Source organism: Bombina bombina, chromosome 9 (assembly GCF_027579735.1).
Source record: "Bombina bombina isolate aBomBom1 chromosome 9, aBomBom1.pri, whole genome shotgun sequence".
NCBI classification, from domain to species: Eukaryota; Metazoa; Chordata; class Amphibia; order Anura; family Bombinatoridae; genus Bombina; species Bombina bombina.
Window position 1 is genome coordinate 260,869,531 of NC_069507.1, and position 24,037 is coordinate 260,893,567.

Consider the following 24,037-nt stretch of genomic DNA (forward strand, 5'->3'; position numbering starts at 1 on the left):
GTGTATATACCTCTCCTATTAACTCTTGCCACAATATATATTTTTTTGTTCTTGCTCTATCAATTACACATATATATATTTATTATATACAATATACGCACTTTTTATCACACTTGTCCCCTTACACACATATATATTCTTTAGCCGATTTTTAACCATTCATTGTAACACTATATTTATATTTCCCCCATTTTTTAAACATCAAATTTAAATAAAATTTATTTTTTAATCTTTTTTGCATTTTTGTTTTTAACCAATCAAATAAACAACAATTTGTTTACTCTTTTTAAAATATATATCTTATTTTTTCTGGACTACAGCTCATATTAACTAGGAATTTCCATACTATCTACCCTCTGTTTAATCATACAGAGTGGTAACAAAGGGAAAGTCCTACAAATACTCTTTGTAGTCTCCCGGTCAAGATCACCCACTATTCTTTTAAATATATATTAATATATTTTATATTTTTTCACCTTTTATCCATATTGGTGTACACGTTGTCATCTATTTGTGAACAGAAGTATTAATATAGGTCATACGACGCTGACTACTGGACCCTGTGATTCAACAGGTGAGCATTTATAGGCACTTATTTCATCCGCTTGATCATTTACTCATTTGGGATATTTGCATTTCTGTATCCTTTCCAACATATGCACATGAGGAACATCTTCTGCAAGCGCTATTAGAACAAACCCTTTTCACCATTACCCCATTTAGTCTCACCAAGGAGGGATGAGACACCACTAATAGCAGCATTCGTTAGACTTTTACCTTAGGCATTTATTTCCAAAATGACTCTTCTCTCTATTTGGCGCAACTACCAACTTCCTTTCTTCTCGTTTGATATATATATATATATATATATAAGTCCATGTGCAACTTTAAACGTTAATACCTTTGGATAAACACATGATATAAATTCACTGTAAACTGCATATAAAAGCTATTGGCTAGATTACGAGTTTTGCGTTAAGCTGAAAAAGCAGCGATAACAGGTCCTAACGCTGCTTTTTCACCACCGCTGATATTTGGAGTCTTGCAGGTATAGGTGTACCGCACACTTGTTTGGCCTTACCGCAAACAGACTTTCGTAAACCCTTTTTTCTATGGGACTTCCATAGCACCGGTATTACGAGTCTATCCTGGGAGGCCAAAAAGTGAGTGGTACAGCCTCTACCGACAATATCCATTACGCATTTTAAAGTCATAAATTATGAGTTTTACACTACAACGCCGTAGCATAAAACTCATAACTAAAGTGCTAAAAAGTACACTAACACCCATAAACTACCTATTAACCCCTAAACTGAGGACCTCCCACATTGCAAACACTAGAATAAAAATTTTAATCCCTAATCTGCCACCCCTAACATCGCCGCCACCTACATTATATATATTAAACCCAAATCTGCCGTCCCCAACGTCGCCGCCACTATATTAAATTTATTAACCCCTAAACCTAAGTCTAACCCTAACAGCCGCTAATTTAAATAAAATTTAAATAAATCTGAATAAAATTACTATCATTAAGTACATTATTCCTATTTATAACTAAATACTTACCTATAAAATAAACCCTAAGCTAAACCTAAGCTAGCTACAATATAACTAATAGTTACATTGTAGCTAGCTTAGGGTTTATTTTTATTTTACAGGCAAGTTTGTATATATTTTAACTAGGTAGAATAGTTACTAAATAGTTAATAACTATTTAATAACTACCTAGCTAAAATAAATACAATTTTACCTGTAAAATAAAACCTGTAAAATAAAACCTAACACTACACTATCATTAAATCAATTCCCTACATTAAATTCAATTAAATAAATTAAATTAAATTAGCTAAATCACAAAAAAAACACTAAATTACAGAAAATAAAAAACAAATGACAGATCTTTAAACTAATAACCCTATCAAAATAAAAAAGACCCCCAAAATAAAAAAAAATAAAAACCTAGCCTAAACTAAACTACCAATAGCTATTAAAGGGGCCTTTTGCGGGGCATTGCCCCAAAGAAATCAGCTCTTTTTCCTGTAAAAAAAATACAAACACCACCCCAACAGTAACACCCATCACCCACACAACCAACCTCCCAAATAAAATACTAACTAAAAAAACTAAGCTCCCCATTGCCCTGAAAAGGACATTTGTATGGGCATTGCCCTTAAAAGGGCCTTTAGCTCTATTGCAGGCCCAAAGCCCTAACCTAAAAAATAAACCCACCCAATACACCCTTAAAAAATCTTAACACTAACCCCGAAGATTCACTTACCGGGAGAAGTCTTCATCCAAGCGGCAAGATGTCCTCAATGAAGCTGGCCGAATTGGTCCTCCAGACAGACAGAAGTGGTCCTCCAGACGGGCAGAAGTCTTCATCCAGACGGCATCTTCTATCTTCATCCTTCCGGTGCAGAGCGTGTCCATCTTCAAGACATCCGACATGGCGCATTCTCTTCTTCCGACGGACTAGCGACGAATGAAGGTACCTTTAAATGACATCATCCAAGATGGTGTCCCTTAGATTCTGATTCTAGAATTCTATCAGCCAATCGGAATTAAGGTAAAAAAATCCTATTGGCTGATTGGATCAGCCAATCGAATTGAGCTTGCATTCCATTGGCTGATTGGAACAGCCAATAGAATTCAAACTCAATCCTATTGGCTGATTGGAGCAGCCAATAGGATTGAAGTTCAATCCTATTGGCTGATCCAATCAGCCAATAGTATTTTTTTCTACCTTAAAGTGTTATTAAACCCATTTTTTTTCTTTTATGATTCAGATAGAGAATACCATTTTAAACAACTTTCTAATTTACTTCTATTATCTAATTTGCTTCATTCTCTTGACATCCTTTCCTGAAAAGCATATCTAGATAGGCTCAGTAGCTTCTGATTGTTGGCTGCACATAGATGCCTCATGTGATTGGCTCACCTGTGTGCATTGCTATTTATTTAACAAAGGATATCTAAAGAATGAAGCAAATTAGATTATAGAAGTAAATAGGAATGTTGTTTAAAATGGTATTCTCTGTTTGAATCATGAAATACATTGTTTGGGTTTGATGTCCCTTTAATTCCAATTGGCTGATAGAATTCTATCAGCTAATCGGAATCTAAGGGACGCCATCTTGGATGATGTCATTTAAAGGTACCTTCATTTGTTGTTAGTCTGTCGGAAGAAGAGGATGCTCCGCGTCGGATGTCTTGAAGATGGACCCGCTACGTGCCGTCTGTATGAAGATAGAAGATGCCGTCTGGTTGAAGACTTCTGCCCGTCTGGAGAACCACTTCTGCCGTCTGGAGGACCACTTCTGCCGGCTTCGTCGAGGACATCTTGCCGCTTGGATGAAGACTTCTCCCGGTAAGTGAATCTTCAGGGGTTAGTGTTAGGATTTTTTAAGGGTGTATTGGGTGGGTTTATTTTTTAGGTTAGGGCTCTGGGCCTGCAATAAAGCTAAATGCCCATTTAAGGGTAATGCCCATCAAAATGCCCTTTTCAGGGCAATGGGGAGCTTAGGTTTTTTTAGTTAGGATTTTATTTGGGGGGTTGGTTGTGTGGGTGGTGGGTTTTACTGTTGGGGGAGTATTTTTATTTTTTATTTACAGGTAAAAGAGCTGATTTCTTTGGGGCAATGCCCCGCAAATGACCTTTTTAATGGCTATTTGTAGTTTATTGTAGGCTAGGGTTTTTTTTATTTTGGGGGGCCTTTTTTATTTTGATAGGGCTATTAGGTGTAATTAGTTTAAAGATCTGTAATTTGTTTTTATTTTCTGTAATTTAGTGGGTTTTTTTTTGTGATTTAGCTAATTTAATTTATTTAATTGTATTTAATGTAGGGAATTGATTTAATTATAGTGTAGTGTTAGGTGTTATTGTAACTTAGGTTAGGTTTTATTTTACAGGTAAATTTGTATTTATTTTAGATAGGTAGTTATTAAATAGTTAATAACTATTTAATAACTATTCTACCTAGTTAAAAAAAATACAAACTTGCCTGTAAAATAAAATTAAACCCTAAGCTAGATACAATGTAACTATTAGTTATATTGTAGCTAGTTTAGGGTTTATTTTATAGGTTAGTATTTAGTTTTAAATAGGAATAATTTAGTTAATTATAGTAATTTTATTCAGATTTATTTAAATTATATTTAAATTAGGGGGTGTTAGGGTTAGGGTTAGACTTTAGGTTAGGGGTTAATAAATTTAATATAGTGGCGGTGAGGTTGGGGGTGGCAGATTAGGGGTTAATATATGTAGGTAGGTTGCGGCAACATTTGGGAAGGGAGATTAGGGGTTAATAAATATAATGTAGGTGTTGGCCATGTTGGGGGCAGCAGATTAGGGGTTAATAAATATAATGTTGGTGGCAGCGGTGTCCAGAGCCGCAGATTAGGGGTTAATAAGTATAATGCAGGTGTCAGCGATGTCGAGGGTGCCTGATTAGGGGTTAATAAGTGTAAGATTAGGGGTGTTTAGACTCGGGGTTCATGTTAGGGTTTTAGGTGTAAACATAAAATGTGTTACCCCATAGGAATGAATGGGGCTGCGTTACTGAGTTTTGCGCTGCTTTTTTGCAGGTGTTAGACTTTTTCTCAGCCGGCTCTCCCCATTGATGTCTATGGGGAAATTGTGCACGAGCACGTACGACCAGCTCACTGCTGACTTAAGCAGCGCTGGTATTGGAGTGCGGTATGGAGCACAATTTTTCTCTACGCTCACTTCTTGCCTTTTAATGCCAGGTTTGTAAAAACCTGTAAAACCAGCGCTGCAGGTAAGTGAGCAGTGAGAAAAAACTGCTCTTTAGCACCGCACAGCTCATAACGCAAAACTCGTAATCTGGCCGTATATTTCAAAAATTTTACTGCAAAACACCTCACATTTAACATTCAGTATGATCAGCAACGTTTGTGACACATCGTGCGATTTTTCTACTTGTTGAAAACATCCCACAGTTGCTGCTCGGTGATTTCCTGGATTGCTTCTGTGATACGGACTCTAAGCTCATCTAAAGAGAATGGGGTGGCAAAGCAATTCACCCAGCCCTACCAATCCACTTGTCTGGAAAGACGTAATTAAAAAACGTTGCAAATCCGGAGCTTAATGGTAGGGTGCACCATCTTGTTGAAAAATGGTGCTATCTTAAAGTTAACTGTTCAGGGGCAAGGACATTTTGCAAATTGCAAGGTAACATTCACCATTGATTGTTGGTTCTTCAAAAAAGAAGGGACCAAAAATGCATGACTTTCTGAGAGAGCACCTGACATTGATTTTTGGAGAGACTCTTTCATGTTGCCAGACTTCTTGAGGATTTCTTCCCCCTAAATTGTGGCTATTCACTTTGAAAGTTGAATCATCAGAAAATGTCTAAAAACTCATGGGAATTGGCAAATTTTGACACAATCTGTTGGCAGAATCCAACCTTGCATGGTAAATTATAATTAATTATTAATTAAATTATTAATTAATTGGCAAAGTCATTAACAATTTAAGTTGCCCAAGGACTTTATAAACACCCTGGAAAGACAAACAGACAGACAGACATATAGTGTGTGTGTATATGTATATGTGTGTGTATATATATATATATATATATATATATACAGTATCTCACAAAGGTGAGTACACCCCTCACATTATTGTAAATACTTTATTATATCTTTTCATGTGACCACAAGAAGAAATGACACTTTGCTACAATGTAAAGTAGTGAGTGTACAGCCTGTAAAACAGTGTAAATTTGATGTCCCCTCAAAATAACTCAACACACAGCCATTAATGTATAAACCATTGGCAACAAAAATAAGTACACCCCTAAGTGGAAATGTCCAAATTCGGCCCAATTAGCCATTTTCCCTCCCCGGTGTTATGTGACTCGTTAGTGTTACAAGTTCTCAGGTGTGAATGGGGACCAGTTGTGTTAAATTTGGTGTTATCGCTCTCATACTCTCTCATACTGGTCCCTGGAAGTTCAACATGGCACCTCATGGCAAAGAACTCTGAGGATCTGAATTTTTTTTTATTAAAATGGCCTAGGCTATAACAAGATTACCAAGACCCTTAAAACTGAGATGCAGCATGGTGGGCAAGACCATACAGCGGTTTCACCACTCAGAAAAGGCCTTGCCATGGTCGAACAAAGAAGTTGAGTGCACATGCTCAGCGTCAAATCCAGAGGTTGTCTTTGGGAAACAGATGTATGAGTGCTGCCAGCATTGCTGCAGAGGTTGAAGGGGTGGGGGTCAGTCTGTTAGTGCTCAGACTATATGCCGCACACTGCATCACTTTGGTTTGCATGGCTGTTGTCCCAGAAGAAAGCCTCTTCTAAAGATGATACACAAGAAAGCCAGCAAACTGTTTGCTGAAGACAATCAGACTAAGGACATGGATTACTAGAACTATGTCCTATGGTCCGATGAGACCAAGATAAACGTATTTGGTTCAGATGGTGTCAAGCATGTGTGACAGCAACCAGGTGAGGAGTACAAAGACAAGTGTGTCTTACCTACAGTCAAGCATGGTCATAGTCTGGGCCTGCATGAGTGCTGCCGGCACTGAGGAGCTACAGTTCATTGAGGGAACTATGAATGCCAGCATGTACTGTGACATACTGAAGCAGAGCATGATCCCCTCCTTTTGGAGACTGGGCCGCAGGGCAGTATTCCAACATGATAACGACCCCAAACACACCTCCAAGATGACCACTGCCTTGCTAAAGAAGTTTAGAGTAAAGGTGATGGACTGGCAAAGCATGTCTCCAGACCTAAACACTATTGGGCATCCTCAAATGGAAGATGGGGGAGCGCAAGGTTTCTAACATCCACCAGCTCCTTGATGTTGTCATGGAGGAGTGGAAGAGAACTCTAGTGGCATCCTGTGAAGCTCTGGTGAACTCCATGCACAAGAGGCTTAAGGCAGTGCTGGAAAATAATGGTGGCTACACAAAATATTGAGACTTTGGTCCCAATTTAGACATTTCCACTTAGGGGTATACTCACTTTTGTTGCCAACAGTTTAGACATAAATGGCTGTGTTGAGTTATTTTAAAGGGGACAGCAAATTTACACTGTTATACAGGTTGTACACTCACTACTTTACATTGTAGCAAAGTGTCATTTTTTCAGTGTTCTCACTTGAAAATATATAATAGCATATTTACAAACATGTGAGGGGTGTACTCACTTTTGTGAGATACTGTATATATGTATATATATAACGAGAGAGAGAGAGTGACAAAGAGAGAGAGAAAGAGAGAGATATAAAAATAACATGTTCTACTAAGTGGAGGACAATATATAGTGTGTCCCATAGAAGTCTATGGGGAAAGGAACTTATCACAGCCATGCTATTGGAACTCCAGATGTTAGTGCATCAGAGGCGTTTGCTCAAGCAATAACTTTTTACTTTCAACTTGTATTGTGAGAGCAAAAATAGGGGCGCTATTGATTTAACTTGAGCGGTGTTAGTATTCAATAGCGCTAATATATTTCCTCTCCACTTGTCATATAGGCCATATTTTTTACCCTCTGTTGAGCAAAGAATTTAAAATGTTGGGAAGTATGTATTCATTTTATCTTTAATTTTTTTTGTAAACATTATAATATTAATCTCAGTGCAACAAACAATTTTATATGTTTCCTTAACTGTGCTTATATGCTTGTGGAGTTCACATCTTTAGGATAACACTATGGGGCCGATTTATCATTGACTGTCTGACATGATACGCTGTAGCATATGCTGTTGGCTTTAACATTGCACAAGCAGTTCATGTTTTGGCCATGTTTGTGGCCAATCTGCTGCTAGCAGGGGGTGTCAATCAGCTTGATTGTATAGGATCGGGCGGATTGCAGACCGCAGCCTCAGAGGCAGCGGACCAGTTATGGAACTATATATCTACAGCTGTTTTTAGAAATGATTTATTTATTTATTCAGTTTATTTACTGTTCCTTATTTTAGGGTTTTTCCTTATGCTGATTATTATCATAATGAGTGACATAATCTGCCACCTAGAAGCATTGGAAATTTAATAACTTTTAATGAGTTCTTGAGATACTCACATGGGGCAGCCTCAATTCATATGTCAAGACTTTATCGTTGAATTCAACATCTGGAATTATCGACATAAAAAGCATGGACAGCTTGAAGAATTTCTCATCGGAATAAGTGAGATCGCGGTCATCTCCAAAAATTGCCATTACACGAATGGTGTCGTTCTAATGCAGGGATAGAGGTTGTGAAATGTTATGTTGAATAGATGTAGAATTCATTAAACTACTTGCAAGCCGGTCTCATATTCAGTTTTAGGAGTAGGTTATCTAGGGATATATTGCAGTCTGCTGAGATTTTTATACAACTTAACACCAGACAACAAACTATTTTAAAATTTGAAGCCAACATGTTAATATAGGAAGAGCAGTAAGCTCCAGTTGCGCATTTTGTTTCTACAATTATGCAGAATTTCAACATTTGCCTGTTTTTACTTTTATTTTTACTTGACGCCACTGCAGATGTAATATCTCTACTATATGCTGTTATAATAAAATATACAATTAAACCATTTTTGCCATCCCTCCCAACCTTAATATCTCTATGATCATTTCTTTGAATGCCCAGCACATATGGGGACTACATTTCAAACACTAATGCAGGGAAACCCTTTATGACAATGGTAATTTTAATTTTTGGCACATCCAGTTACAGTCCTTAAAAGCCACACTAAGGTTACAGAATCTCTTTTCAAGGGTATAATTAGGTCCTCTCATTTCTGAATATCTATCAATCCAGGAGATCCTTAAATTCTGTACTTTTTGTGCCCCTTGCAGGTGGAGCTGCACATTTTCTTATTATTTCTCCATAAACAACATTATATATCCTGATTATAATTGTATGCAATTTAACAACATATAGAGCACTAAATATTCAAGGTATATAGTGGAGCTGGATGGTTTAATGTTTTAATGCCATTGCAATTCTCTTACCTCAATATCAAGATCGTTGGAGTCGCATGTAAATAACTTGCGCCAGACTTTTAGAAAACTGTGAGTTTCGTTATGTCTCAGATCTATCAGCTCATAGTCCTGGGAGTTGTCTTTAACAGGCGGCCACTCTCCTTGCAAGTGAGCATCCTATGCAAAGAGAAGTGTGTATCATGTGACCACAGACTGAAAGTCTCAATGAACATTATGTAACAACTAACGAGCACTAACTAACATGTAATTTCTTCATATGCGTAGTCTTGATAACTAGCACTAACTAACATGTAATTTCTTCATATGTGTAGTCTTGATAACTAGCACTAACTAACATGTAATTTCTTCATATGTGTAGTCTTGATAACTAGCACTAACTAACATGTAATTTCTTCATATGTGTAGTCTTGATAACTAGCACTAACTAACATGTAATTTCTTCATATGCGTAGTCTTGATAACTAGCACTAACTAACATGTAATTTCTTCATATGTGTAGTCTTGATAACTAGCACTAACTAACATGTAATTTCTTCATATGTGTAGTCTTGATAACTAGCACTAACTAACATGTAATTTCTTCATATGCGTAGTCTTGATAACTAGCACTAACTAACATGTAATTTCTTCATATGTGTAGTCTTGATAACTAGCACTAACTAACATGTAATTTCTTCATATGTGTAGTCTTGATAACTAGCACTAACTAACATGAAATTTCTTCATATGTGTAGTCTTGATAACTAGCACTAACTAACATGTAATTTCTTCATATGCGTAGTCTTGATAACTAGCACTAACTAACATGTAATTTCTTCATATGCGTAGTCTTGATAACTAGCACTAACTAACATGTAATTTCTTCATATGCGTAGTCTTGATAACTAGCACTAACTAACTGTAATTTCTTCATATGCGTAGTCTTGATAACTAGCACTAACTAACTGTAATTTCTTCATATGCATAGTCTTGATAACTAGCACTAACTAACTGTAATTTCTTCATATGCGTAGTCTTGATAACGAGCACTAACTAACTGTAATTTCTTCATATGCGTAGTCTTGATAAAGTGTAAGGTGCCACAGGAAAAAGCAAAAAAACCCAAAGGAATTAAATGTACAGAAATAGGGGTATATTTATCAAAGTGCGAGTGGACATGATACGATGTAGCGTATCATGTCCGCTGCACATCGATAAATGCCGACAGCCTCTTTGAAAGCTATTAAAAAATTGAAATAGGTGTATAAAATAGACATAAACTGCAAAACAAAAATGCTGTTATGTATTAGAACATTTTATTCCACTATTGCTTTCATATAACTATTTGTTTACCTCAAAGGGTAAAGCACATCATTAAAGTGTGTTCTGGAGCTGCAGTGCTCTACTAGTCCAAAACTGATAGACAACCAATCACAAGCAGCATATGGGCATAGCCGCCAATCACAAGCAGCATATGCGCATAGCCACCAATCCCAAACAGCATATGTGCATAGCCACCAATCCCAAACAGCATATGTGCATAGCCACCAATCACAAGCAGCATATGTGCATAGCCACCAATCCCAAACTATCACTAATGTATTGCTGCTTGAGACCCAATTTTAACTATAGATTTAAATACTTCCCTTATAGGCTGTGTTTCAAAGTTAGAGTCTATGGCTTCTATTTATCAAGGTCTCGCCGTATTCATTATTGCACCAGCAGCTCACAAGAGCTGCTGGTGCAACGCCGCCCCCTGCAGACTTGCGGCCAATCGGCCGCCAGCAGGGGGTGTCAATCAACCTGATCGTACTCGATCGGGTTGATTTCCAGCGATGTCTGTCCGCCTGCTCAGAGCAGACGGACAGGTTATGGAGCAGCGGTCTTTGTGACCACTGCTTTATAACTGCTGTTTATGGCGAGTCTGCAGGCTCGCCAGAAACACGGGGCATCAAGCTCCATACGGAGCTAGATAAATATGCCCCTATCTATCAATCTATCAATCATCTATCTATCTATCCTGGATATCCTTGTCCTGTATATTGTCACTACTATTCTTAGGAATTATTTATGAATACAAAAGCATTTCCTCTTAGTTTCAACTTCAAATTAAAAACAGCTTCAAAACTTTTCCACAACTAAAGGTTTTAGTATATTCAATTATTATATGAGGGAAGTCATTTAACTTCAATTTCCAGGGATACAGGAAATTGAATAAGGGCAGTAAATTAATAACAAACATCAACAATTAGGTTCCACTTTGCAAAATATTTTTTTTAAAGGGTTGTCAAATTAAAAATGAAAATCTCATGATTCAGATAGAACATATAATTTAAAGAGATATTTCAATTTACTTCTACTACTAATTGTACTTGGTTCTCTTAGTATCCTTTGCTGAAAATCATATCTAGGTATGTTCAGAATCAGTAATGCTCTACTGGGAGCCAGCTGGTGATTGGTGACTGCACACAAATGCCTTTTGTCACTCGCTCACCAGATGTGCTCAGCTAACTACCAGAAGTGCATTGCCTTCTTGGAGCTAATTTTAACTTTGTATTTAACTTATCTTCAGGGGTTAAACACATATTTAAATACAAGAAAAAGGTGCATTTATAAAATGTTCTAGTTCATTAGACCATTTTATTTTTGCATATTTATGCTCCATAGTTACGTAGAACTGTGTAACTATAACGTAATAATGAGATATATAATCTTGTATAGAAAATGTCAGTGTGGCATGGCACAAATATTATATTGATATTTAAAAACAAAACATTTACTGACTTACATAGAAAAAATGTTCACTTTTTTCATCCCAGCCTCCAATTACAATATCAGTTCCATTGAAACTACCTTCAGGGCTCAAACCCAAACCTATCCAAGATGCTTTTGGTACCGTGAGCTCTATAACGATGTCCAAATTCTCCCTGTTATAGCCCCACGTAATAACTGCAGTATCCTCTCTCCCATGCGCAGTCAACACTCGTGAGAATCGTAGCGGTATGTCGTTCCATGATACCGCCACTGGGACCACCCCAGCTAGAAGGACACAAAAAAGCCACATCTCTGAGTCTTTAGCCTACAAACAATGAGCTGAAAACCTCAAAAACTAAGTGCAGCTCTCTTGTGTGAAAAGATTACTCTATTGTTAACAATGGGGGTTTTATAAGTTATGGGAGGAGATATCACCTCTCATACTCTGGTTTCTGTGCTATTAACTAACAGGGAGCTTACTCACAGAGAAGGATATTAATAGGAGTCTGGTAATGAGATAGTTAAAGCTTTTGCCTCACAACAATAACTTACAGTATATTCTATTTACAGTATATTTCCCATTAAACTGTAAGAAACATATTACAGATAATTGCTTTCATAGCTTTTTTTTTACAGAATATAATCTAGATGTACGATTAGAATAACATAATTGGTCAACAACAAAACAGTACTCAGTATGGAATTTGTAAACTGACAATGTACCTGATGCTGTTTGTGAAGGAGACACCATACATGCTAATTTTTGTGGGAGAATAGCGGAAGTAAATATTTATGTACGACTGGTCCTTAAGAACTGATTGCTTGCTGGATGATAAACAAATCTCCTGCACCTTTACTGAGACTAATATATATAAAAACATAACAGGTTTAATATAGAGGTATAAAATATGTGCTTTTTCACAATTTAGGTTCTATGACTTCTAGGACTGAGCAGTAACAGATATGGTTAACCTGAAATGAAATCTATATCCGGAACAAGTAATCTTATAAAGTATTAAGTAAACGGATAGTTGTACTTTGCTGGAACAGGAGACTGGCTTGGTCTGGATGTATTATTGTTATCTTGGAATGGTTGACGTAGAGGAATTAGCACTGCTTACTGCAGTAACGTAATGGTGTAAACCATAGGGCTCCACATATGTTTGTTCTGGGGAAGGGAAAAAAATAATATAAATGTAATACAATAAACACAATATAGTTATCATTTAGAATCAACCCATTTCTTTGCAACTCTAAAGCATTTGTTTATCAAAATAAGTGATTGATATTATCGCATCAATCATATTATTTGTATTAATATTATTATCAGTTATTTTTAGAGCTAAAACAGATGATGCAGGGCTAAAACATGTATCTAATATGCAGGTAACAATTATGTGAGACAAATGGGTAGAGGGCCTTGCAAAGAGTTTCACTGTTGTAAATCAGGTCTCATGAAGGTGATCTACAAAAGAGCTGGGCTCATAGGCTACATGCTAAGGGGTTCAAGGGGATAACGGAGGAGAGGAACTAAGATACGAATGTGTCAGTGTATATTTTATGCATCCCTGAACAGAAGAGGCTTTAAGGAGCGCTTGCAAGTTTGAAAACTAGAGGAGAGTCTTGTAGAGCAAGGCAGAGAGTTCCACAAAATAGGGACCAGTCTTGAGAAGTCTTGTCGATCGATCAAGTCAATTGATCATGTTCAATTTGTAATACCCAACGAGTGCAAACACCCGAAATAAACCACACATTTTTGTGCACCACTTGTAATCTGGCACATAGATAAAGCTGTAAAATCATAGTAAAAGTGATAACCAGTGTGTCAGCCCTCAGTTAAGTGATTGGCTCATACTTCGTTGTTAAATTCAAATAATATTTTTATGATTATAACCAATGCAAATTAAACAGATTTAGGGCTCGATTACAAGTGGTGTGCTATGGTGGTGATATTGCAATTGCATACATATTACCAGTTGAAAGTAAACGCATTCTCTCAAACCCAAACAAATTTAAGGATTGTCTGGTCAATCAGCTGAAGACCTTGCATAAAGGCTTAGGGTGAAGACAAATGTGCACCAAACTCAACAAAAAATACATTAAAACAAACAGTTACACTCATATATAAAATATCTGATAAAATAATTCATTAAAATGTTCATAACATTTTTTATAAGGGTTCATATGTACATGGTATATGTGTGTAGTGTGCATGTGTACTGTGTGTGTAGTGTGCTTGTGTACTGTGTGTGTAGTGTGCTTGTGTACTGTGTGTGTAGTGTGCATGTGTACTGTGTGTGTAGTGTGCATGTGTACTGTGTGTGTAGTGTGCTTGTGTACTGTGAGTATAGTGTGCATGTGTACTGTGTGTATAGTGTGCTTGTGTACTGTGTGTGTAGTGTGCATGTGTACTGTATGTGTAGTGAACATGTGTACTGTATGTGTAGTGTGCTTGTGTACTGTATGTGTAGTGTGCTTGTGTACTGTGTGTAGAGTGTGCTTGTGTACTGTGTGTATAGTGTGCTTGTGTACTGTATGTGTAGTGTGCTTGTGTACTGTGTGTATAGTGTACATGTGTACTGTGTGTATAGTTTGCTTGTGTACTGTGAGTATAGTGTGCATGTGTACTGTGTGTGTAGTGTGCTTGTGTACTGTGTGTGTAGTGTGCTTGGGTACTGTGTGTATAGTGTGCTTGTGTACTTTGAGTATAGTGTGCATGTGTACTGTGTGTGTAGTGTGATTGTGTACTGTGTGTGTAGTGTGATTGTGTACTGTGTGTGTAGTATGCATGTGTACTGTGTGTGTAGTGTGCATTTGTACTGTGTGTGTAGTGTGCTTGTGTACTGTGTGTGTAGTGTGCATGTGTAGTGTGCTTGTGTACAGTGTGTGTAGTGTGCATGTGTGTACTGTGTGTGTAGTGTGCTTGTGTACTGTGTGTGTAGTGTTCATGTGTACTGTGTGTGTAGTGTGGTTGTGTACTGTGTGTGTAGTGTGCATGTGTACTGTGTGTGTAGTGTGCTTGTGTATTGTGTGTGTTGTACACTTGTGTACTGTGTGCAGGGCCACCACTAAAAATTTTGGGGCCCCTGACTTAACCATTGATCAGGGCCCCCCCTCCTTTGACATGTGAAATTTTTGACCAAGTGAATAAAACACACTTTAATCTTAAGTGTCTGTTTAAACTTGGAAATGTTGTAAAGGTAGTAACATACACACACACACACAGACACACACATACACTGGAACACACACACTCACACATAAGGATTCACATATAGACACTCTAGCAGACACACAAAGAAAAACACTCAGACACAGACACCCAAACAGACACTCAGCACTTGTAATGAGGTAAACTATAGTTTTGTAAAAAAAAAAGGAGATTTAGAAAACAAAATATGGAGTTATTTTCGTAAAGGAAGATGAAAACTAAATTATGACAACAGCATGCAGTGGCGGAAAGGAAGGGTCCTGAACTGCCTAAACAATAATTTAAAGGTAAAATGGTGGATTGGTGACTTCCGGAAAGGTCTCGTTAGTCTCAAAGTCTGTAGAAAGATGTGAATAATCAGTAGTAAGGTCAAAATGTCCTAAAAAGGAACAGACAATGGACACACACACACACACAAACTCAAACTTGCACATACACCCAAGGAAACAAAGACAGAGAAAGCCTCAGAAAACACACAAAGACATACACACACACACAGACACCCACAGAAAACACACAAATACATACACACACAGAGAGACAACCATATAAAACACAGAAAGACATACATACACACACCCTCACTGAGACAACCACAGAAAACACACAAAGACATACACATACCCTCACAGAGATACCTACAGAAAACACACACCCTCACAGAGACATCCACAGAAAACAGACATACATACATACACACACACACACACACACCCTCACAGAGACATCCACAGAAAACACCAACATACACACCCACCCTCACAGAGGCATCCAGAGAAAATACACAAAGACAAACATACACACATCCTCACAGAGACACCCATAGAAACAGCTCAAATACATTTGCACACACCCTCACAGACATCCACAGAAAATGCACAAAAACATACACACCCACCCTCACTTAGAGACCCACAGAAAAAAAATACATACACTCATAGAGACACAAACCAAAGCACAAAGACATAAACACAATCACCCACAGAAACACTCACATGAGGAAACATTTATGCACCTTGCATTCCCTAAATCAACAGTGTGTGACATGCATGATAAAAAAATTGCAGAAATTTAAAGAATCATATTTGTAAATGTGCAAACAAAAATAATTCTGTGAATTCAAAATTGTACATTAATGATCTGGGTAGATGGCTAGATGAAGAAAGGTACTTTTAAAAGGTTGACATATGTTTGCTTGTTTTTTCCCCATTTTCCCCAACCAAGAGCACCACTTCAAATATAGTGTACAAATGTTCCCATCTGCCAGCTGTACTTATGTATTTTGAAAATGCTGTACTCTATATGGTCTTGGTGGAACCATAAGCTGTGGTACTTGTACCATTAGATCTGGCTAAATGCAGAATTTAGGCTTGTTGGTATGTATTTCAAAATTAAGTCAACTGTAGTGTAAACTGAACAGTTTTATGTTAACCTGTCTCATTTCAAACACTTAGCAATCTTAGTCCGAGAGTATAACATATTATGCAGATGTAAAAATCTTAGATAAAATGCCTCCTTGCATCTGGAAAGTCCTTGCATAAAGGGGCAGTAAACTGGAATGTAATATATATATATATATATATATATATATATATATATATATATATATATATATATATATATATATATGGTAATAACTCCTCGTAATAACATTTCCCATGCTCAATTAGCACTCTGCTGTAGTACCCACTGGTGACTGCCAACATTTTTTTTTTAGTTCTTGCCTCATGGGGCCCCCCTGGCCCATTGGGCCCCTGACAGGAGTCACCCCTGTCACCCCCTGCTAGCGGCCCTGACTGTGTGTGTACTTTGTGTGTAGTGTGGTTGTGTACTGTGTGTGTAGTGTGCATGTGTACTGTGTGTGTAGTGTGCATGTGTAGTGTGTATGTGTACTGTGTGTGTAGTGTGCTTGTGTACTGTGTGTTTAGTGTGCATGTGTACTGTGTGTGTAGTGTGCATGTGTACTTGTGTATAGTGTGCATGTATACTGTATGTTTAGTGTGCATGTGTACTGTGTGTGTAGTGTGCATGTGTACTGTGTGTGCAGTGTGCTTGTGTAGTGTGCATGTGTACTGTGTGTGTAGTGTGCTTGTGTACTGTGTGTGTAGTGTGCATGTGTACAGTGTGTGTAGTGTGCATGTGTACTGTGTGTGTAGTGTGCTTGTGTATAGTGTGTTTAGTGTGCATGTGTACTGTGTGTGTAGTGTTAATGTGTACTGTGTGTGTAGTGTAAATGTGTACAGTGTGTGTAGTGTGCATGTGTACTGTGTGTGTAGTGTGCATGTGTAGTGTGCATGTGTACAGTGTGTGTAGTGTGCATGTGTAGTGTGCATGTGTACTGTATGTGTAGCGCGCATGTGTACATTGTGTGTAGTGTGCATGGTGCGTGTGTTTTAATGCGCACTCCATTAAGTCTAAGGAAAAAACACAAAGTTAACACAGTCACAATATACAAAAGTCCTAAAGATAACATGCATCATGTTTTGCTCATGCACAAACCTTTTACTTATAACTTTTTAATACGCATTTAACCTGCATGAGTTAAATGCTTACTTCTAGCGAAGTTTGCACATGAGGAAAGCGATAGATATCATGCACTTGTAATATGGTCCTTTATGTTTGTAGTTATAGAATGTATAATACACAATTGCTTTAGTTACTGAGAAATATAATGCATTCATAATAATTAGTGATAGAAAACACTTCTATAGCCTACAAGTGTCTCATATATTACATATTTATATATTTTCAAAAAGAGAAAAAAATTATTTAAACATATTGATATTACTTGACATAGTGAACATGGTATAAATTGTTATAAATAAAATAGTGTTGTATTAAAAAGGTATTATATATTTAAAACTTTTTTTTGTATATACTATTCCTTAATTATTTATAAATGTGGTCTTTTAATGGGTGCAGTTATACAATGGGGCAAGATTATGAGTGGCCGGTGTGAGCAACCCAACCCTGCACCCATACCCTGTTTTACCCTCTCTTATACTAGATTATTTCACTATATATCTTTGTTCTGGTAAAAGTATATCTTTGTTTCAAACAAGTATTCTACATTGTCATTACAGAAGCCTCGGTTTAAGCATAATACAAAGGACTATAACTTGATTTTAAGACCATGCAACATGCAATATCCATTACATATGTTAATTTATATTCATTATTAGAGCCAAATCATTATTTGTATGTCACCTGTTTTATCATTTTTAATTCAGTCAGTATGATATGTTAAACTTGACATATTGGGGCATATTTATCAAGCTCCTTCAGGCTCACCGGAAACAGAAGTCTAAAGACTGCTGCTCCAATACGATCGGGTTGATTGACACCCCCTGATAGCGATCGATTGGCCGCAAATCTGCATAGGGCGGTATTGCACCAGCAGTTCACAAGAACTGCTGGTGCAATGATAAATGCCGAGAGTGTATGCTGCCAGCATTTATCGATGTGCAGCAGACATGATCCGCTATATTGGATCATGTCCGCTCGCACAATCATAAATATGCCCCATAATCATATATTTGTATTTTTTAAAGTAGAAAAATAGACTTTAAATAATATAAAATTATTTGAAAAATGAACATACCTTGCATGGTTAAAAATAAAATATTGTTTAGCTAAAAATGTAAAATAAATTAAAATATTAATATGACTATGATTTTAGATAGGAATTCAATTGGTGCCATAGTTTAAGTTCACCATAAATGCTAAACCTCATTTACATTTAAAAAATGAAACTCTCCGACTAGAGAGAATTGATAATATAATACAAACAAAATCAAGGTACTTTCCAATCAATTTCTAATATCAAATTTAAGAGGCGATCAAAATAATTAGCAAGTTAAATGATTTATCTGTCCATAGACTTTAAAAGTGTTTTTCTGTTAAAAACCATTATATATTTTTTTCTTAAAGAACTAGTAAACACAGTAGATTTGCATAATCAACACATGCATGATAAAAAGACAATGCAATAGCACTTAGGGGTCAATTTAAGAAGCTGCGGCAGACAGGGGCACACACACGCCACAGCTCGCCTTTGGCAGGCTGAATTCTGCTGACGGAATTCAGCATTGCACACGAGCGCTATTTTTGCGCTCGCCTGCAATCCCGCCACCTGTCCACGCACAGCCAATCATGCATGGGCAGGAGCTGTCAATCTCCTCGGTCCGACGAGACCTGGGAGATTGAAATTCGCCACCTAAGAGGACCGCTGCTTGTTGAATACGGACTGCAGATTCTCTTGTGAGAACCTGCAGTCGTAGGCAGTCAAAGCCTGCTGAGAGGTTTGATAAATCAACCCCTTAGTCAGAACTTCAAATGAGTAGTAGATTTTTTTCTGACGATTTTAAAAAGTTATTTCTATTTCCACTCCACTCCCCCTGTAACATGTGACAGTCATCAGCCAATCACAAATGCATATACGTACCATGTGACAACCATCAGCCAATCACAAATGCATATATACTGTAAAACCTTGCACATGCTCAGTAGGAGCTGGTGACTCAAAAAGTCTAAATATAAAAAGACTGTGCACATTTTGTTAATGTAAGTAAATTGGAAAGTTGTTTCAAATTGCTGCTCTATCTGAATCATGAAGTTTAATTTTGACTTCAGTGTCCCTTTAAGTATTGTGATCGACCCCGTATTTTGTTCGCATGTATTATTTGTTGAAAACCATACCTAGATAGGCTCAGAAACAACACTGCTTTGTGCAATAAAAAAATGCTCTAAAACATTAGCGTCTTTAATGTTTTATATCCAGAAAATAAAATAAACTCAGTGGGATTGTAATGATCTTTTTGATTGTTCTTTTTTAGGACAGTTGCAATACACGCAGTCCTATTCTGAGGTGTTGTTTGTATTTAGTTTATTTCTTCTCCAGATGCTGTCAGCTTACAGATGTTGTCCAGATGATTGAAGAACATTTGAATGAGAACAGAGCACTTCAAAGACAAGTCTATTGCAATTAGTGGTGTCTTTTTATTTTTGGGTTTAATAGTTTTGTAATAAAGTTTGTGTGTGAAACAAAACAAGTGACAGGAGGAGAAGACTCTCAGGAGCCAGGGGCTTGCTCATAATTTGTTTTATATTTAAATCTTAAGGATAACCCATGCCTATAAACACATAGGGGCCGATTTATCAAGGGCCGAATGGCGCCTGATGCCCCTGTTTCCACACAAGTCATAAGGGTCGCCGTAAACAGGAGTTAAGAAGCAGGTTGTGCAATGTTAAATGCTGACAGCGTATGCTATCAGCATTCAGTGATGTCTAGCGGGCATGTAACGCTACAGCATATCATGTCCGCCAGATATTGATAAATCGGCCCCACTTTGTGTGCTTCTAGGTTTTATATATCTTTCTAAATGTATACTTCATCACAATTTATTCAACTACAAACTTGTTTTACATTACACATCATTCACATTATATATACACTACACAAAGACACACACACACACCATGCACAGTACTAAGGCCCCAATTTATCAAGGTCCGCAAGACATCGCTGAATGCAGAGAGCAATACGCTCGCCATATTCAGCATTGCACCAGCAGCTCACAAGAGCTGCTAGTGCAACGCCGCCCCCTGTAGACTCGCGGCCAATTGGCCGCTAGCAGGGGGAAGTCAATCAACCCGATCGTACTCGATCGGGTTAATTTCGGCGATGTCTGTCCGCCTGCTCAGAGCAGGCGGACAAGTTATGGAGCAGCAGTCTTTGTGACCGCTGCTTTATAACTGCTGTTTCTGGCAAGCCTGCAGGCTCGCCAGAAACACAGGGCATCAAGCTCCATTCGGAGCTTGATAAATATGCCCCGTAGTCACTAACACACACACAAACACTATGTACACTACACAAATACACATACACAAACATTCACACCATGCACGTCATGTACACTACACACACACTTTACTACACACACCAGGCACATCATACCCACTACACAAGTAACACAAACACACACACCATGCACATCATACAACTAAACACACACAGACACACACCATGCACATCATACACACTACACAAATACACATACACAAACATTCACACCATGCACGTCATGTACACTACACACACACTTTACTCCACACACCAGGCACATCATACCCACTACACAAGTAACACAAACACACACACCATGCACATCATACAACTAAACACACACAGACACACACCATGCACATCATACACACTACACAAATAAACATACACAAACATTCACACCATGCACGTCATGTACACTACACACACACTTTACTACACACACCAGGCACATCATACAACTAAACACACACAGACACACACCATGCACATCATACACACTACACAAATACACATACACAAACATTCACACCATGCACATCATGTACACTACACACACACTTTACTACACACACCATGCACATCATACAACTAAACACACACAGACACACACCATGCATATCATACACACTACACAAATACACATACACAAACATTCACACCATGCACGTCATGTACACTACACACACACTTTACTACACACACCAGGCACATCATACCCACTACACAAGTAACACAAACACACACACCATGCACATCATACAACTAAACACACACAGACACACACCATGCACATCATACACACTACACAAACACACTAAGCACATCATACACACTACTCCCAAACTACAAATTGACTGTACATGTGCACAAAAGTATCATATGCACACACACACATCAACACACACAGAAAAATTACATGTGCACACACAGAATACACGCACACATATATCACATGAAAACACACAATGACATGATTCCAATAAAAAAGGAAATTATGTGGTACAGTTTAAATTTCTAATCAAATGTTAAAAGTGAAGAGTTGAATCACTTATGTCAGTGTTAATCAATGTTAGCATACCCTGGAGTATCACAACCCTTAGCTGAAAGGGTTAACAAAAATCACAAGCTTTTTATGGATTTCATGCTGAACGTTGTTTCATATTGCCTATTTATACTTGTTATTTCAGAGTATTTTTATTTTTATTTAACAGTTTTTACATAATTAAGGCCTGAGTAAAGAAGGTATATCCTATAATATAAAAGGCCAAGTGTGTTTGTCCACAGCTGTCATGCGCAGTAGAGACAGTGTGAGGACAAACACACCTGGTCTTACACAAACAAACCGCCCTGATCTGTCCAGAGAGAGTGGGTAGAGCCGGGCAGATTGGACGGGGCGTGATGTGGTGGGGGCATGACCGGGTAGAGCAGGTGTGACGTGGCATGGTCAGTAGAGAGAGTGCGCAAAAGAGGGGGCAGAAAGAGCACACATAGAGGGGGCAGAAAGAGCACACAAGAGAGGGGGCAGAAAGAGCACAAACGAGAGGGGGGAGAAAGAGCACAAAAGAGAGGGGGGGAAGCACAAAGGAGAGGGGGAGAAAAAGCACCAAAGAGAGGGGGGAAAAAGAGCACAAAAGAGAGGGGGAGAGAGAGAGCACAAAAGAGAGGGGGGAAAAGAGCACAAAAGAGAGGGGGGAGAAAGAGCACAAAAGAGAGGGGGGGAGAAAGAGCACAAAAGAGAGGGGGAGAAAGAGCACAAAAGAGAGGGGGACAGAGAGAGAGCATAAAATAGAGAGGGACAGAGAGAGAGAGCGCAAAAGAGGGGGCAGAAAGAGCACAAACGAGAGGGGGGAGAAAGAGCACAAACGAGAGGGGGAGAAAGAGCACAAAAGAGAGGGGGGGAAGCACAAAGGAGAGGGGGGGAAGTAAAAAGGAGAGGGGGAGAAAAAGCACCAAAGAGAGGGGGGAAAAAGAGACCAAAAGAGAGGGGGAGAGAGAGAGCACAAAAGAGAGGGGGGAAAAGAGCACAAAAGAGAGGGGGGGAGAAAGAGCACAAAAGAGAGGGGGGGAGAAAGAGCACAAAAGAGAGGGGGAGAAAGAGCACAAAAGAGAGGGGGACAGAGAGAGAGCATAAAATAGAGAGGGACAGAGAGAGAGAGCGCACAAAAGAGAGGGGGTAACAGAGAAAGAGATCAAGGGGTGTGACTGCTGTACTGCAAAAAAATGTCCCATGTACACGGGCTTTAGGACTAGTATATATGTATATAAATATAAATGCTCACTACTTTAAAGGGACATTAAACTGCTGGGTACAACTAAAGTAGCATAATTAATGAACTTCAATCCTTTTGGCTGATTGGAACAGCCAATAGAATGCGAGCTCAATCCTATTGGCTGTTCCAATCAACCAATAGGATTGAAGTTCAATTCTATTGGCTGATTGTATCAGCCAATAGGATTTTTTCTACCTTAATTCCGATTGGCTGATAGAATTCTATCAGCCAATAAGAATTGAAAGGACGCCATCTTGGATGACGTCACTTAAAGGAACCGTCATTTAGTAAGAAGACTCCGGATGAAGAGGATGCTCCGCGTCGGATGTCTTGAAGATGGACCTGCTCCGCGCCGGATGGATGAAGATAGAAGATGCCGTCTGGATGAAGACTTCTGCCCGTCTGGAGGACCACTTTGCCCAGCTTGGATGAAGACTTCTCCCGGCTTCGTTGAGGACTTCGGCTCGGTTGGGTGAAGACTTCTCCCGGTAAGGTGATCTTCAAGGGGTTAGAGTTAGGTTTTTTTAAGGGGGTATTGGGTGGGTTTTAGAGTAGGGTTGGTTGCGTGGGTGGTGGGTTTTAATGTTGGGGGGGATTTGTATTTTTTTTACAGGTAAAAGAGCTGATTACTTTGGGGCAATGCCCTGCAAAAGGCCATTTTAAGGGCTATTTGTAATTTAGTGTAGGGTAGGGCTTTTTTATTTTGGTGGGGGATTTTTTATTTTGTTAGGGGGATTAGATTAGGTGTAATTAGTTTAAAAATCTTGTAATTTGTTTATTATTTTCTGTAATTTAGTGGGTTTTTTTTTGTACTTTAGATAATTTTATTTAATTGTAATTAATTGTATTTAATTTAGGGAATTCATTTAATTGTAGTGTAGTGTTAGGTGTTAGTGTAACTTAGGTTAGGTCTTATTTTACACATGTACACTACACAAATACACATACACAAACATTCACACCATGCACGTCATGTACACTACACACACACTTTAGTAC

At 38.1% G+C, this 24,037-nt stretch overlaps 1 protein-coding gene across 1 annotated transcript in view; it reads right to left on the reverse strand.

Moving 5' to 3' along the window:
- LOC128640553 (DBH-like monooxygenase protein 2) overlaps positions 1-12,019 on the reverse strand; it is a 33,204-nt gene extending 21,185 nt beyond the window's left edge. Inside the window, exons 1-3 of the mRNA XM_053693022.1 lie at positions 11,744-12,019; positions 8,986-9,132; positions 8,065-8,220 (exon numbers count right to left, since the gene is read on the reverse strand). Coding sequence (XP_053548997.1) covers positions 8,065-8,220; positions 8,986-9,132; positions 11,744-12,019 — 579 coding nt within the window. The remainder of the gene's footprint in view (positions 1-8,064; positions 8,221-8,985; positions 9,133-11,743) is intronic.
- Positions 12,020-24,037: the final 12,018 nt, after the last annotated feature.